The following is an 18281-nucleotide window of genomic DNA, read 5'->3' as shown; positions in this document are numbered from 1 at the left end:
CGATTGTCCGGCACTCACTAGTGAGATGACCCCAGTACCTCAGTTGAAAATGCAGAAATCACCGGTCTTCTGTGTCCTTCGCGCTGGGAGTTGGAGACGGGAGCTGTTCCTATTCAGCCATCTTGCTCTGCCCACCTATTTTTAATTTTTTGAGAAACTGCCATTCTGTTTTCCATAATGGCTAATTTACATTTCCACCAGTGTACAAGGGTTCCCTTTTCTCCACATCCTTACCAATACTTGCTACCTTTTGTCTTTTTGATAAAAGCTATTCTAACAGGTGTGAGGGGATATCTCATTGTGGTTTTGATTTACATTTCCCTGATGATTGGTGATGTTGAGAAGTTTTTCATATACCTGTTGGGCATCTGTATGTCTTCTTTTGAGAAACATCTATTCAGGCCCTTTGCCCATTTTAAAATTAGGAACAACCTGCTTCCTTAATGTATCGTGAACATTTCCCACATTAATAAAGATTTACCTTATCATTTTTAACAGCTACAATGTATTCTAAGGTATAGGTATTCTACAGCACATTTAATGCTGCCATTAGCATTCTTATATATATTCTTGAGCAATGCTAGGGCAGAAAGGCACTGCACAGGGGCTCTCACACAGGAACCCACAGTTCTAAAACCTGGCACAATCACTTACTATGTGACTTGGGCATAACCCTTTATCTCCTTGGACTCAGATTCTTTATCTGTTAAATGGAGATAGTTTTTCTTTTCACAAGAATCCATTCAATCAGTTACATGTTTAGGTTATCAGGCCTCACATGGCTTCCCACTTAATTTTACAAACGACTACTATTTTCCACAAATAAAAAAAAATTCAGAATCTCAGTGCTTGCTCTCTGTAAATCAAATCAAACTTAGTAAATAGGGTTTCTCTATGTGTACCCATCCCTTTGTTTACATATGATGGCAAGTACTTCAGGCAAATTTTTATGAACTTCATGCTTCTTCCCTCTCAGGCCCTACCACAGACAACACTTTCTCAATTTCCTTCTGAGCTTTCTAGATTGCTGAAACAGCATTCCTGTTGTCAAATAATAAGGGCATTTATTTATTTCTTAGTCACAAAGCCTTTGAATTGTTAACTATGATTTTTACCTAATTGCATTTATATCCAGCTGAATTTAGGATGGGCTGATATAAAAACGCAATCTCTCTTTTAGCAGAAATAAAGATTGGCAAGTACTCACTTTAGTCAGTTAATTATCCTGTCCTTTTTTACTCTGTGCTTTTCACTCCTAAAGCAGTCTTGCCTTGAGAGAGAGAAATTCTACAAATTGACTTTTGCTTAAACTTTTCTCATCAACCATATGTTTAGAACCAGCCAAAATGATACTGCTCTTTTTAATAAGGATCATTAATAAATTGTCATAAGGTGCTATGAAAAGGACTTAGTAACAGGGACCTATTCATGAAGCCTCTGGTTATGGCTCTCACACTAATGCTCTAGAGCTTGATAACAGCTATTTTTTTCAGCAGAAGGAAGTTTTCATTTGTTGCACTCCTTGGTGCAGGTCAATAGTCACTGCACAGCTGCCACAGTCATCTGTTCCATTTAAGTGGGTCAAAGTGTACATTTAGGGCAGAAAGTCCTAAAATTTTATGAGTCCTATAATATGCCAATTAACAAGGCAGGATTGGAGAAGAAGGAAGAGTTGGGACAGGGACAAACCAGGTATGTAGGTTTCTGAAACTTGCATGGCATACACTGGAAGTATTTACTGATAAGGCTGGTATAAAATTGATGTGTTAGAAAGTTGGGGCATTTCCTCTTCCTTCAGGATGTCATGGTGAAAGAGGAAATGGACTATGGGAGTCAAAGAAATTTTGTTAGCTTTGAAGGTTAGCAAACGCTGGGTCAAATTTAGTGTGTGTGTATGTGTTTTTTAAACAGTAACTAGATTATAACAGTATGAAAGTTAATGGTAAAAAAATTCAACCAGTACAGAGGGGAAGAGGGTAGAAACAGGATCCTCTTTTTAACTTTTTCATTTCACTTTTACATTCTTGTGCATTCCACAATTTTCTCTATGCCTATTTAGCATATACAAAGGTTATGTACCATACCTTAAAAAACTCCAAAATACAAATGGATTATACTATATATATGTACATGTTCTGCAATTTGCTCTTTTATTTTTATGTCTCTTTATGAAAGTACAAATAGATGCACTGCATTATTTTTTACAGGTGCATTGCATGCCATTATATGAGCCTACACATTTAAATATGGCATGCCATTTTCTTTAGTACTTCATCTACTTAAGTGGACCAACTCCTTATTGACCTTAAGCAATATATGAGATTTGATGACATGGTAGCATAGACTAAGTTACTGCCCTAAATGCTTCCTAAAGTCAGTTCCTTTGAAGAATTATATGGAGTCTACTAATAGTTTGCAGCTTCTTTCTTTTTTTTTTGAGATGGAGTCTTGTTTTGTCGCCCAGGCTGTAGTGCAGTGGCATGATCTCAGCTCACTGCAACTTTTGCCTCCTGGATTCAAGCGATTCTCCTGCCTCAGCCTCCCGAGTAGCTGGGAGTACAGGTGTGTGCCACCATGCCTGGCTAATTTTGTATTTTTAGTAGAGATGGGGTTTTGCCATGTTGGCAAGGCTAGTCTCGAACTCCTGACCTCAGGTGATCCACCCGCCTTGGCCTCCCAAAGTACTGGGATTACAGGTGTGAGCCACCGTGCCAGGCCAGCTTCTTTCTATATGAGAGTTTGCCATCTGGCCTCAGCCTGCCTTTTCAGTCTTATCATGAACTTTGCTATTCTAGGATCATGTTACAGGACACTACTAGTTGCTTCCTGAACAAGCTGTGTACTGTCACATTTCTTTGTTCATGTGGTTTTCTTGCCAAGTCAGTTCCTCCTTTGTCAGGCAGAAATTCTTCTCATGTTTCAAGACTCTGATGACAACGTTAACTCCATTGTGAAGAATTCATAACTTCTTTCCTCTTCTCCCGCAGAGGAAGTAGGTTCTCAGAGTCCCTTGTTTATACAGCTAATGGCTGTGTGCTATAGTTTTTGAATATGCCTCCTAGACTAGACTGTGAGCCTAGAGGGCAGCTAACAATGGTTTATTCATCTTTAGGCCCAGTGCCCCTATAGTGCCTAGCAAGGAATTATTAAACAATGTTTGTTAAGTTTCATTACTGCTGACAAGGATACAGATGAGGTTCTAGGCATCAGAAAATTGACTCCATAATTATCCTGTTGACTTGTGAGACTGCAGCAACTGAGACAGAATAGGTAAGGTTTCTTTCTCTTTAGGATAAGGATAATCAACTTTGTCATTCAATAATGCTTAAATCAGAGGTTCTCAATCCTGGCTACATAACAGACCTACTTGGAGCTTTGTAAAAATACAGGTACTTGGCCTCTACCCCAGTCCTATTGAATCAATCACTGGGGATACATGGACTTGAAAAGCTCCCCAAGTAGCTATGATGCATAGCCAAGATTGAGGACTATTGGTTTCAGCAGTGCTATGAGATCTCTGGCTAAAACACAGGGAAAGAGCGGTAAGCAATAAAGCAGGTGCCGGCTGGGAACAGTAGGGCAGGGGAAAAGAGGCTGTGTCTTGGCACTTAAACCCTTCCAGTTAATGTGTTAACTGGGGGGTTTACAAACCAGGGCCAGAAGTGAAGATATGCAGCCCAGGACAGCAATGAAAAGTTGGTGTGGCAATTAGAAGCTTGGGAAAGCAGGGGAACATGATTTTCAAGATGGCAATGTGATTAGAAGCAGTAAATCTGTGGCTGGAAGCTGGCTTAGAGAGTCGAATGGTCAGTGTGCCAGCCTCTGGCACCCATGTCAGGTTGTTGCTTCGTAGTGCTCTTCAAAGTAACCCTAGCATCACCCATAAATGGGGTAATCTAGGCATAACTCTTACTCCGATCTTAACCTGAACTTTTGCCTTGCTTTGTTAGGTTCTAAAGAAGGCAGTGCTGCAGAGTAGTTCCGAGCATGTGTTCTAGAGTCAGACTGTAAGGGTTCAGTTACAGACTCTGGTTCTACAACTTCATAGCTATGAGATTTTAAGCAAGTCTAACTTCCTTGAGCTTCAGTTTCAGTTGTTTTCATAATTAAATGAGATAATCCAAGTAGGTCCTTAGAACAATTATGCTAGGAGTCAACAGTGGCTAAACGTTGTTATTATTACAACTCAAATTTGGTCAATATGTAACTTTTTGATGACTTGGCTTCTAAGAATAATTAATGGCACACTAAAAGTATATAGTTAAAAGCCAGATACTTTTCATCACAAATTTTAAAAAATGGTATAGTCATTAACACAAGAATTCTACCTTTGGGAATCTTATTTTAATGGGAAGGGGGACACTAAATTCAGGGAGGAAAACCCTCCAACTTTTAAAATATTGGAAACAAATGTTTAACTACAGTAGAATAGCTAGGTAAATTACAGAACATTTACTCAAGTATAGTATTTTAAATAGTGTTGCAAAAAAGATAACAGGAAGTACTTAAGGCTGGGTGTCGTGGCTCATGTCTGTAATCCCACCACTTTGGGAGACTGAGGTGGGTGGATTGCTTGAGCTCACGAGTTGAACCCAGCCTGGGCAACATGGTGAAACCCCACCTCTACAAAAAATCCAAAAATTATCCAGGTGTGATGGTCAGAAGTCAGAAATAAACCCTCATATTTATGGTCAATTGAGTTTTGGCAGATTTTTACTAAGGGTGCCATGACAATTCATTGGGCTAAAGAATAGTCTCTTTAACAAGTGATGGTGAGAAAGTTGAATATCCATATGTAAAAAATTAATTTGAATGCCTAACTCACCATAACACAAAAATAAACTCAAAATGAAACATAGGCCTAAATTAAAAAACTAGAAGAAAGCACTGGAGTAAATCCTTGTTACCTCGGAATAGGCAGTAGTTTCTTTCATTTAACATCAAAAGCATAAGTGACAAAAGAAAAAACAGATAAACTGAACTTAATCAAAATTATAAAGTTATATGTGTCTAGAGACACCATCAGGAAAGTAAAAACACAACCCACAGAATAAATCATTTCAAATCATTACATGATAAGGGACTTAGGTCCAGAATATATAAAGAATGCTTACAACTCAACAATAAAAAGACAAATAACCCAATTAAAATATGGGCAGAAGATCTGCATAGACATTTTGCCAAGGAAAATATATAAATGGCCAATAAGCACATGAAAAGATGTTCAACATCACTGGCCATCAGGAAAATACAAATCAAAACCACAATGGGATACTAATTCACACCTGCTAGGATGGGTACAATGAAAAAGACGGACAATAGCAAATGTTGACAAGAACATAAGAGAAACTGGGACCTTCATTTTAGGTGTTGAAAATATTCTAGAATTAGATTGTATTAATGACTACATAACTCTAAATATAGTTGACTCTCTGTATCTTGAGTTCTGTATGCTGGGTTCCACAGCCATGGATTCAGTTAACCACAAATTGAAAATATTAAAACAAAAATGCGAAAAAAGATGGTTGTGTCTGTACTAAACATGTACAGACTTTTCTTTCCTGTCATTTATTCCCTAAATGATATAGTACAACAACTATTAGTATAGCATTTATACTGTACCAGGTATTTTAAGTAATCTAGAGATGATAAAAGCATATGGGAAAATGTACATAGGTTATAGGCAAATACTACAACATATATAATGAATCTGAGCCTCTGTGGACTTTGGTATCTGTTGGGGGTTTCTGGGTCCAATCCCCCATGGACCCTGAGGGACAACTGCATACTTAAAGGAACTGAGCTGTGTCTTGATTTAACCAAAATCATGACTCTGTATTAGGAGGATGAGGAGTATGAAGGTTTGATAGTGGTGGGACACAGGAAAGGGAGTTAAATCTTCATGCCACAAAGGAAAGAAGTTAATAAAGCTGAAAATTGCAAAAAATAAATAGAAATGCACAAAACTATTTAGAAGTCTAGACATACATATCAAAGACTCAGCAAAAAGATTTAAAAGAGGTTGCCTCTGGGAAAGGGAAACTATGAGGCAGAGGGTCTGTGGACTGCTATTTATCTTATTCACTCTTGTAGAACTAGCTGACTTAATACAAAAATTAGCCAGGCATGGTGGCGCGTGCCTGTAATTCCAGCTACTCAGGAGGGTGAGACAGGAGAATCGCTTGAATCTGAGAGGCAGGGGTTGCAGTGAGCCGAGATCATGCCACTGCACTCCAGGCTGGGCGACAGAGTGAGACTTCATCTCAAAAAAAGAAAAAAAAAAAAAATTAAAGAAAGCGAAGAGCAAAAACAAATAAGGCAGCACCATCAAAGACTACAGAAACCGGACTTAGAGCAAAAGACTCCTCTGAAGTCTAGTTCTGCATCTTATAAGCAACTAAAGAAGTCATTAGAAAAATGGGCCTATATATTTTCCCTTTCTCACCTTCAATTCCCCATTAACCTTAGGCCTTGATGGCTGAAGTAAAATGAATCTTTAAGCTTACACCTCAAGCTTAAAGATAATAAAGTCTGAAACAGTCACTGAGAGAATATAAGAGTAAATGGACAGGGAAATATGATTGTTGGCCAGTAGGAGTCAACTTCAGGCTAGCAGTAATTAATTGAAAGTGAGCATTCCACATGGTTGTGTGTTTACCATGTAAGTACAAATTGATACCCTGAGGATCCACTGTGGCTGGCTCATTGCTTGAAGATTTTTGCTCTTGGTTCATTGTTACTCTCTCCAACATCATCTCTGTCAATTTGTGGTGATTAAAAAATCCATGTACATAATCTTTCCAATACCTTGGTTTCTCAGTTTCTTGACCTCCTTCTTCTATAATAATCTTGTCCTTTCACTTTCCTAAGCCACTTATTCTTGATCTTATTGTTACTATTACCTGGAAATCTTCCATTATCTTAATTTCAGTCATCCCACCACTTATTTTCCCAGCTCCCTTTACTATTTCAATTCCAACAATCTTTTATCCTCAATCCATTGATAGTACCACATTTACACTATCCCTTGGCCCCATTATGTCCTCACTTCCCCTCCTGACATGGTTTTGCTGTTTCCACACCTGAATTTCATCTTGAATTCTCATGTATTGTGGGAGGGACCTGGTGGGAGGTAACTGAATAATGGGGGCAGGTCTTTCCCATGCTGTTCTCATGATAGCGAATAAGTCTCATGAGATCTGACAGTATTATAAGGGGGAGTTTCCCTGCCCAATCTCTTTCTTTGTCTGCCGCCACCCACGTAAAATATGACTTGCTCCTCCTTGCCTTCTGCCTTGATTGTGAGGCTTCTCCAGTCATGTGGAACTGTAAGTCATTAAACCTCTTTCTTTTGTATATTGCCCCGTCTCGGGTATGTCTTTATCAGCAGCGTGAAAATGGATTAATATGGCCGGGCATGGTGGCTCAAGCCTGTAATCCCAGCACTTTGGGAGGCCGAGACGGGCGGATCACAAGGTCAGGAGATCGAGACCATCCTGGCTAACACGGTGAAACGCCGTCTCTACTAAAAAAATACAAAAAACTAGCCGAGCGAGGTGGTGGGCACTTGTAGTCCCAGCTACTTGGGAGGCTGAGGCAGGAGAATGGCGTAAACCCCAGAGGCGGAACTTGCAGTGAGCTGAGATCCGGCCACTGCACTCCAGCCTGGGCGACAGAGTGAGACTCTGTCTCAAAAAAAAAAAAAAGAAAATGGACTAATATGCCTCCTTACCATGGTTATATCCTATAGTCATAATCATCCTCTTTGCATCTACCCTCAACTTCCTTCTTCACTTGCACTGCTAAACCACATCCCTGGTTAAATCCAGCTCCCTACCTATAGTATACTTGTACTTGCATAGCAAATACAGAACCATGTGGGGTGCTCACTTTCAATTAATTACTGTTAGCCTCAAGTTGACTCTTGAAGCCCAACAATCATATTTTCCCGACCATTTATTCCTCTATTCTCTCAGTGACTATTTCAGACTTTCTTATCTCTTATAAAATCTGTACTCCCTTTCTCCCTTATCCTTATTCGCAGTTAATAACCCTGATTCACGTTTTAACATCAGAACAGAAGGAAGCTTCCATTAAGTTATGGCCATCTCATCTCTCCACCTCTCTCCCCACCATCTCTCAGTAGCCTACCTGCACCATGCTTATATATTCCACCTTTTATCCAATTACTATGATCAACTATCCACGTTCCTGGCAAAGGCCTATGCTCCTACTGCGTATCAGATAGTATCCCCTCATGCTTAACATTGCTCCAGCAAATTCCCCTGCATCAATTTCCCCCTCTCCATACAATCCTGCCAATCACTGCGAAATGTTATATTCCTATTTAAGAAAACCCCAGCAAACTTCAACCCTGCTTCTTTCTCCAGCTACCATTTCACTTCTCTTCTTTCCTTTATAACAAAACTCATTGAAAGAACTGTCTATACTTGTAGTCCCCAAGTCATACACATGAATGACACCAATCAGGCCACCATACCACCAAAATGACACTCATTAAGGTCACCAAATAACCCCTACAACTGCCTAATCCAATGGTCAGTTTTTAGGCCTCATTTTATTTGGTATGCCAGAAACATCAGATCAAATTCATTCCTCTCTCCTCTTATTTACTTGGCTTCCAGGGTACAATACTCTCCTAGTTTTTCTCTTACTTCTCTAGTTGTGGCTGCTCAGTAGGCTTTAATGGTATTTGTCACCTCCTCAACCTCTACACACTGGGGTACCCCAAGACACCAGGCCTAATTTTTTCTATCTATACCTATCTTCACTCTGTGTGATAATGAACCTTACATCTACAATCTCAACCCTGAACTGCAGATTTGAACATCTAAATGTCTCCCTGACATGTACATTTGGGTGTTTAATAATCATATCAAACAACATGTCCAAATGGAACTCCAGCTGTTCCCACCCAAACTTGCTCTTCCTGCAGGGATATTTATCTAGGTTAATGAAACTCTAGCCTTTTAGCTTCTTAAACAACACCTCTGAAGTCATCCTTGATAACTCTCCCATATAGCCCCACATCTGATCCCTCAACATATTCTGTTGGCTCTGTCTTATAAATATATCCAAAATTGAATGACTTCTCATCATAGCTTCTGCTACTACTCTGGTCTAAGTCACCATCATCACTTCCTGGATTATCTCAATGGCTTTTTAAAAGTAGCTTTTTGCTTTTATCCTGACCACCTTACAATTTATCCTCAACACAGGAGCAAGAATGATCAAGTTAAAAGTCAAATTATGACACTCTTCTGCTCCAAACCCTCTGGTGGACTTTTGTCTATCAAAATAAAAGCCAAAATCTCACAAGAATTTCATTTTCTACTACTATTCCCTCCCTTTCCTTTGCCTGCTCCAGCCCTAGGGGCCAGACAAGCTAGCCTCTCTGAGGAAGAGAAAATATGCCAAGCATGCTCCTGCTTTAGGGCCTGTGTACTTTTATCTGCCTTAAATACTCTTCTTTAAAATATCTGCATGGCTTACTACTTCACTTTCTTTACTCAAATGCCATCTTTTCATTGAGGCCTCCCTGGTCACCTAATATAAAATTTTGATAGCATACTTCACCCTTGCCCTTCTCCCTTTCCTATTTCCTTTATTCCTAAGCCCTTATTGTTATTTGACACAGTATATATTTTACTTTTTTATCTTGTTTATTGCCTCTCACACTAATATGTTAGCTCTATTTACATCTTCAGGATTTTTAAAATTATTTTGTTCATTGCTGAATCCCTAGCAATGAAGAACAGGGCCCAGCACATACTGGGTGTTCAAGAAATATTTGTTGAATAAATCCACCACTGTAGTACCTTGTATAAATGATAAACATAGTAGTGCTTGGGAAGTACTTATCAAAAAGAATGAATGGCAAGAAGATACCAAACACACCAAAGCAAGATCAAATCTAGCTTATTACTCTGTACTATAGGATTAAACTAGTCAAACCATAAAAAACTTGGAAAGTACATGATATCCTTACCTAGGCCAGGTCTTGACTCTTTTTTCTTCTGAGAGGCCCAACCCACCATGGAAAATTTATCACTTCCTGGTTTCTCCTCTAAGCCTCTATTCAAACGCCAGATTTTTAGTGTATTGTCATCAGAACAGGTAGCAATCTAAGAGGGAGCACCAAGAAGGGAATTAAGAAATTTTAATCAAAGATTCACAATACATTAAAAAAACAGGTGTGTGTTAAGGACTTGTGACTGGAGAATTATTTTGTCTAATAAACAGGATATAGAAAATAATATCTGACAGATCATGTACATCCATTTCTTGCTTTCAGGAATCATTCCAGATTTCCAACAAAGCTGACCCTTTAGTTTCTTCTTCATATACACTCTACTAGTATGTCTTTTGTTAATAGTCATTTCTTATCTAATCTAAAGTTCTGCTATAAAACCTGGCTCTTTATTATCTTCTGTATAAATACAAAATATGTAATTAAGACACCCTTTTTACTCTTCTGTTAAATGATCAATCAGTATATGTTACCAACATTCAATTTCTACAATTTTCTTCTGAATTCTGCATTTTGTGCCACATTGCTAAAGTAATGGCACCATTTGCAAGATCAGACTTGGCCCATGTCTCTAGTAGGCTGTGACAAGTAGAAGGAAACCATTCCTTTTGAGATTCTTTTTCAGATAGGTAAAGGAGCAATCTGGGAAAACAACAAGTTCACTAGTCTGAAAGAAGTTAAAAAATAACCTTTGCCCCTTTAAAAATATCTGACTATTCTCGATCTTGGTCCCAAGCCTTTTATGGCAGAGAAAGTCCAGCTTGAAGAGCTTGTGGCAAATGGCCACTGGTACCAGAGCTGTTCCCCAGCATTTGTTTATATAATTTCTCTATTTCAGTCACTAAAGAGAAAGAAAAAAATAATACACTTTCTCTTAAGTCTTGGCCCCCAAGAGACTGGCAGCTTTTTCCTTTCCTTACTGGGAGGCCAAAAGAAGATACACATATTTAACTGTTCAATATGAAATGTTTGGAATCTCACAGTTCCTCTATAGTTTATTAACAATAGTTATTTACAGAGCATCTACTGTGTGTCTGGTAGTTTACATTCTTTATCTTATTTAATTCTCACACTCTAAAAGCTTTGTACTCAAATAATCTCATATGCAAAATGGGAATAAAGTTATTTGCCCAAAGTAACCACAATCAAATGGAGGAGCTAGAATTTAAACCAAGCTTTCTCTTATTCTAAATGTCAGACATTAAAAACACAAAAACAACACAAACCATATCCTACTTTCCTAATTCTAGGCTTGGGATGAAATTATTTTTAAGACTTAAAAAAGTAGCCAATACATTAGATAAACAGCCCTGCTATTTCCTTTGAGCACAGGAAATAAGGATAATTAATATATGATGTCTGAGATGCACAGGGGTAAGGATAATATATGACGATTGAAAAAAGATAACATAATTAACTGAATAATTCGAAAATCATTCAACTTAGTAAGTCCATGAAGATGCAACACTCCATGTTAAAAGCAGACATTTCACTAGAAATTACATGGAATCTCAGAGAAAAAAACATCATTAATATGTAATTTCGGGTGATTAAAGTAACGACTGAAAAAAAAGAAAAGGTCTGCCATGAAGTTGAGCACAGAAATGGTAACAAGAATAAGGAGAAATCCACAGCAATACTAGAAGCTAGCAGGGATGCCACAAATAGACCAGACCATGAGAAGTTTCTGGAAGATAAAAAACAGATGGGAACAATAGGCAACAAAACCTCAAAATGTCATACGTGCAAGGGGAGACCTCCACAGAAATAAGATGTCCTGTAAAACCCAGAATAACTCAAAGACCAGAGGCAATGGGGGTTGGGAGAATGACTGGAACTTGAGCTACTATTACACGAAATTCCAATATATACATACGTTTTAATGTTTCTGGCCTTTCTACATTTTAGGGTTTTTTTTGTTTCTTAAAGTGTCACTATAAAAAAATTAAAAGGTGGGCATATTGTCTTCTTTCTGGAGTATCTAAAACATTTCAGACCTACTTACATAGTTTAGCAACAGATAACCTAACATGTTAAGACTTCACAGTAACTATTTTGTTAGTTATATGTGAAAACCCAAATGAGGCTGTCAAGATGTTACCTTTAATATACTACATTGATAGTATCTAAAAAGTAAAAGACTAGTTCTCACCTTAGATTGTATTTTTATCTTAGATTTTAATAGAAAACTTTAATTAACAATTTAATTCTATATTTAGGAAAGAAATAACTCTATGGAACCAGAAATCTATCCTTATTTCACAGGGCATAATACCATTATGGTATGGGTAGAGAAAAGCAGAATATGCTTGAGTAATGTGAATACAGATCCTGGATGGCACCTAGATCTTTAAAATCTCAAACATAAAAATGTATATCATTCTCAAAACAAACCTTAGAAAAACCTATAAACCTGTGATCTACATTTTAAACCAACTATAGAGATTCATTTACAAACCTTTGTGAAGTCAGACGGACACCAGCACACAGATGTGACCTCTTGAGAATGACCCAGGAGCACAGTAGGAGGTTGCCAGGGTGTGGAGACCTAGTCCAATCAAAAAGAAACAAGTCAGCAAAGCAATGTTAGATTTCCCAGATAGAGGCCTTTGAATTCAGAAGTGTGTCTTAGAGAGTTTTAGGATTGTTACCAAAGGCCACTAGACCTGCCTAGATATAGTATGGGGGGGAAAAAAAAAAAGATTTCCAATGGGCAATGAAATATTTCTGTTACTGATCTGGGAAAACACAATGAAAACAGCCAAAATAAGTAAATAATATGAGCTTACACACAAGGATAGTTCTTATTTCATATTAGGACAACCTAGCCATATATATTTTGACTAAAATTCAAGACTGGCATTGTCCCTCATTCCTCAGGTGGTAAACTTTCTGCAAGGATGTTATCCATTCTTAAGTAGTCAACTTGACAACTCAGTCCTGTTTTTACACAGCACAGACATTGTCAGATCTCTAGTCAGCTACTTCTAGGAACACTAAATCAACTGTGAAACTTGTAGATTTCCGAAACATGCTACCAGCTCTCTTGGGACAAAACGACGGTCTTCCTTCCAAAAGAAGACCGTTCTCTTGTCCCAACAGAGCTGGTCAGTAACTTTTACCAAAACCCAAAGTTATACTCCTTCATTTTGAGTTGGATAACCTTCATTCTGAAGGGATATAAACTGTATTTTACCTGGCACTTTGGTATTCTTTCTGGAAAAACATTTGTTTCCCTCTAAAACTTTGTTTCAGTTAATTTTCTGAGAGAAGTTTTGAATTTTCAAGTTAAGTGTCACTCACATTTTAATATATTTTAATGCAGAAAGAAGGGTCACATTGTACTGTCCTGTACATGTGACTAAGAATCGTATTTTTCTGGCTGGGCGCGGTGGCTCAAGCCTGTAATCCCAGCACTTTGGGAGGCCGAGACGGGTGGATCACGAGGTCAGGAGATCGAGACCATCCTGGCTAACACCGTGAAACCCGTCTCTACTAAAAAATACAAAAAACTAGCCGGGCGAGGTCGTGGGCGCCTGTAGTCCCAGCTACTCGGGAGGCTGAGGCAGGATAATGGCGTAAACCTGGGAGGCGGAGCTTGCAGTGAGCTGAGATCCGGCCACTGCACTCCAGCCTGGGCGATAGTGCGAGACGCCATCTCAAAAAAAAAAAAAAAAAAAAAAAGAATCGTATTTTTCCATCATCAGGTGCCACCAGTTATGTGCATTTGACAGCATCATACAGCTGACTCATTCAAGAGATGTCAATCTCTTTCATAGGCCATGGGAATTAATCAGCACAATAAGGAGTACAAACTCACATAACTATTATTAGCATGTGTGTTTCAAAAGAGCAAGGAGGTTGGGGCTGAGAGAAGTTATTCTCTTTCCATTTTCCTGAGGCTCTGAATCATGGCTCATTTGTATGAAGAAAGTGGAGGTGACTCTGGAATGATTATTTGTGAGAATGACTAAGTAAACTTAATAGATTCTCCAGATTATAGTTAAGAGATCTGACACACTGATTGATAAGGTTATTCAACTCAATCATTAAATGGTTTAAATGGTACATATGCAATAATTCAAAAAGCAAAAGAATACAACGAGCAGAGTCTAACTTGTCTTGCTGAGTAAATTAAAATTTAACAGAAAGGAGGCTTTTTCCACATCCACAGGAACCTCACTTACTGCCTACTCCTACAATGGCACAGAGATAATTCGTTCTCACAAGGTAAAATATTTTAGAAAAGACTTTGAAGATCGTCTCTAACTATCCCAGCGATCACAGAAATTTTCCTTTCCTCTTCCATTTGGGAAGGCCCCAGTCTATTAAGTTTCTCTTCACCCAAGGTCCAAACAGGTCTGGTAGCAGCAAATTAAAAAGGAGAGGAAATCCTCAAGTCCTACTGAGCATCCCTGGTAGAAATACATTATTCTCTTCCATTGGTTCACCCTGCTTATTACCTCTAGCTTTTAATTTCATGATATTGGTCCTTTCTCAGTTTCTGTATTATTTATAATACCTAGGAGAACCTAAATGTGTACACCAAGGATTAAAATAAGTTTCAAAAAAACCCCCGAAATACCCACCAATAGAATATATGCACATTTTTGCATTTATCTATAGGGTTTCAGAGAAAAAAGAAAGAGACCCATTAGAAAAACATTTTGGAATATGGTAACAAGGTATCAATGACGACAGTAAAAGTCTAATCCAGGCACTTTACATAGCATTAAAAGTAGGGGGAAGATTCCTCAAAAAGTTAAACAATTATACGACCCAGCAATTCTATTCTTAGGAATAGAATTCTGTTCCTATATTCCCAGAATTAAAAACCTATGTTAAACAAGAACTTATACACAAATGTTCATAGCAGCTTTATTCATGTCAAAAAATGGAAACAACTCAAATATCCATCAACTGATGAATGAATAAACAAAATGTGATCTATCCGCACAATGCATATTACTCAGTCATAAAAAGGAATAAGTACTGACTCATGCTATAACATGGATGAACCTTGATGATATTAAGTGAAAGACGTCAGACACAAAATGCTGATTTTCTATGATTCCACTTATATGAAATGTCTGGAATAGCAAATCCATAGAGACAGAATGAGGTTTAGCAGGTGTTGGGGAGGAAGAGGGGATCAGAGAGTGACTTAACTGTCAAAGAATACAGGTTTTTTTCTGGTGTGATGATGTTTGGGAATCAAATAGTGGTGATGTTGGTACAACACTGTGATTACAATAGTAAGTACTCCATTGTAAACTTTAAAATGACTAAAATGGTGAATTTTATGTTATATGATTTCTATCTCAATAAAGAAAAGTTGGGGGAAGGGCATGTTATGGGTTAAAATGAGAAACGAATGTCTAACAAGTTTTTATGAACTTTTATGCTTTGATAGTTTAAGACTATCCTAGGTTATAGTATGACTACTTCAAGAAAGATTCATTTCTTCTAATGAGATTCACGTGACTTTTAAATCCTTCATTTTTATTCAAATAAGTTTTTATTTATGTCCCTACATTATTATAAGAACATTATCATAATTACATAACTTCATTTTTTAAAGCTTCCTTTCCCTTTTAAGTAGGAAGAAGACTATTAAGTCTAAGAGACACTTATATCCATGCATTTTGGAGATACTCAGACACAGAAGACTGTCCTCTCTTACATATTCTACTTTTTGTAAACTAAAGACTTCAATTCAAGGCACAAGGAATCCCAAAGTTAAATCTCCTAAAACTATGAAGGTACCTCTAGAAGTAAATGGCTCTAACCTACAGATCTCATAAAGTTATTCTGTGTACTGAAACACACAAAGAAGATCAGCACTTTTTCTCACAAAATCTCTTCTCTGCCCAGTTGGAAACCAAGTCTAATCTTTATTTCTGCCATGAGATCATTTACACTTCCTAAAGTGTCAGGCTCAACGTTTCACCAGTCAGTGGTAGAATGACTATGCCAAATCAGTTTATTTATAACCACTTCGATGCTATTCAGTGGCTATATCAGAAACAAACCAGAGAAAAGAGGATGGGGTGAGGGTGAGCCAATAGTTAGGAAATAAAAAAGAAAAGGTATAATATTAAATCTTTTTAAGTCTTAGACCTCAATATCAGTCTGAATATATTATATTTCCCTTTGCTGGGCAGTAGTGAGGATTAAAAAGCCATTCTTTTCTGTCTTAAGATACAAAACTCCCTTCTATTTTGTTTTCTTGTGCCCATGGGCTTTTGGCTTTTTAGCATAGAACAAATTCCAATACTTAAGAGAATTCTGACTTTTTAACATGTAGAACAGCAATCTAACAGCCTGGATATTCAGCTTGAATGGAATTGCTCTTAAAATACTACTCCTCCTTTTTTTAATCATGGAAAAGAGAAACTGAGCCACCTCACTAGGCAAATTCAATTTTAGGAGGTGCAAGCTTGCCAGGATCTCAAATATCAGAGTCTGTACACCGAGTAATGTGTGGACAGGCAGAAGAACATCACATCTGAACCACGTCATTCAACACTGACATGTGATCCAGCCTAGGAATTAAAAAAGGGTAACCCATGTATGTGGTAGCCACTGATTGGTTGTCTGAAAATGGCTTAGAAACAACGGCCAACTATATTTAGTATATATCTTTAAAGGCAGGAAGTATTCCCTCAACCTTCACTCCCTGAAACAAAATTTTAAAAAGGCCTTTGCACTAGAGAAGAGGAAAGAACTTTAAGAATTGTCAAGAAAACTTTACACACATACACATAATATATAATTGTACACATAATTATGTATATATATAATTTAAAAATTTATTAAGAATTTTAAAACTGTAATTTAAAAATACACACGTAATTGTATACATAATTATGTACATGTAATTAAAACTTATTAAGAATAATTTAAAAAGAATCATGAATGCGTATTTTTTGAATTATTCTTTACATGCTTTTTGTTATGTTTGGAAATTTTTTTTTTTTTTTTTTTTTAAGAAGAAACAAACTTTAAAAGATACAGACCTGTGGTAGGAATAAAGTCCTCTAGTTAAGTTGGGAGCCAAAGTAGAGAAGGAAACACAGGTAAGACAGTGAGCAAAGAAGAAAGGAAAAAGGTAGCAAAATAAGCATTAAGACCAAATTTGAAACTGAAAATTTAAAATATAAGAGCATTAGTGCCAGTGACATAACATTGTTAAAGTTAAAATCTCATGTAAGAAGAATACTATAAAAAGGAAACTCCATCTTGTGATGGAGTCTCAAGTATATACTTTATAGGCAAATTTTCATTTAAAAATATAACGAAAGAAATATGCTTATAGAAAAAGGCAGGCCCAACATAGAAGCATCTTGGATAGAGCAATATCTCCACCTTGTGACTATTTAGGATATTGTTACTAAAATTTTAATAAAGCAGTGTTGCATTTTCGCAACTCTAGTTATATAGAAACCACTTTTTTTTTGTACTTCCCTCAGGATTGGAAGAAATTAAGCTGAAGAATTATGCTTCATACTAAACAGGTTTTACCACGTCCTAAAAAAAATTAGCAATATTACTTTCTAGAGCTTGGCAGGATAAAGAATGATATAACTTTCTCTTGAGAAGGGTTTGCTAATATCAAAACTATGGGATCTATGAAGTTTTAGACGTTATGACTTTAAAACCCAAAATATGTGAACTCTGATCTTTGAATTCACTAATGTCAAAGACATTTATGAAGTTACAGGGAGATCTAGAAGATAACTAATTCTTAGTCATGGGTAAACAATGCGTTAATGATCGTTCTCTGAATTCCCAGAACATTTCCATAATTAATTATTCCTTCAAGAGACATTTTTCAGTAATAAGTGCTACCTGTTGTGTAATATTTTTATTTTCTCCACTGGGCTTCAAATGGACAGCTTTAAATTTCTTAGCTTATAGTAGACACTTTAGAATTACTGTTATTAGAAAAAGTTAATTAAAAGATTATTGGTCAGGTGTGGTGGCTCACCCTGTAATCCCAGCACTTTGGGAGGCCGACTTGGGCGGATCACGAGGTCAGGAGATTGAGACCATCCTGGCTAACATGGTGAAATCCCATCTCTACTAAAAATACAAAAAAAATTAGCTGGGCGTGGTGGTGGGCGCCTGTAGTCCCAGCTACTTGGGAGGCTGAGGCAGGAGAATGGCATGAACCTGGGAGGCGGAGCTTGCAGTGAGCCGAGATTATGCCACTGCACTCCTGTCTGGG

The 18281-nt window shown here is 37.4% G+C and overlaps 1 protein-coding gene across 2 annotated transcripts in view; it reads right to left on the bottom strand.

Moving 5' to 3' along the window:
* Nucleotides 1-18281, bottom strand: part of DTL (denticleless E3 ubiquitin protein ligase homolog (Drosophila)) — a 74540-nt gene that overhangs the window by 19452 nt on the left and 36807 nt on the right. For both annotated transcript variants that reach the window (XM_011938473.1, XM_011938482.1), the window contains 2 exons: nucleotides 12510-12599; nucleotides 10010-10145 (listed from right to left, as the gene is read on the bottom strand). In XM_011938473.1, coding sequence (XP_011793863.1) covers nucleotides 10010-10145; nucleotides 12510-12599 — 226 coding nt within the window. The remainder of the gene's footprint in view (nucleotides 1-10009; nucleotides 10146-12509; nucleotides 12600-18281) is intronic.

The sequence above is a fragment of the Colobus angolensis genome, unplaced genomic scaffold (assembly GCF_000951035.1).
Source record: "Colobus angolensis palliatus isolate OR3802 unplaced genomic scaffold, Cang.pa_1.0 Scaffold100, whole genome shotgun sequence".
Classification (NCBI taxonomy): domain Eukaryota; kingdom Metazoa; phylum Chordata; class Mammalia; order Primates; family Cercopithecidae; genus Colobus; species Colobus angolensis.
Note: the sequence above shows the minus strand (reverse complement) of the source record. Positions and strands in the feature narration are given on the sequence as shown.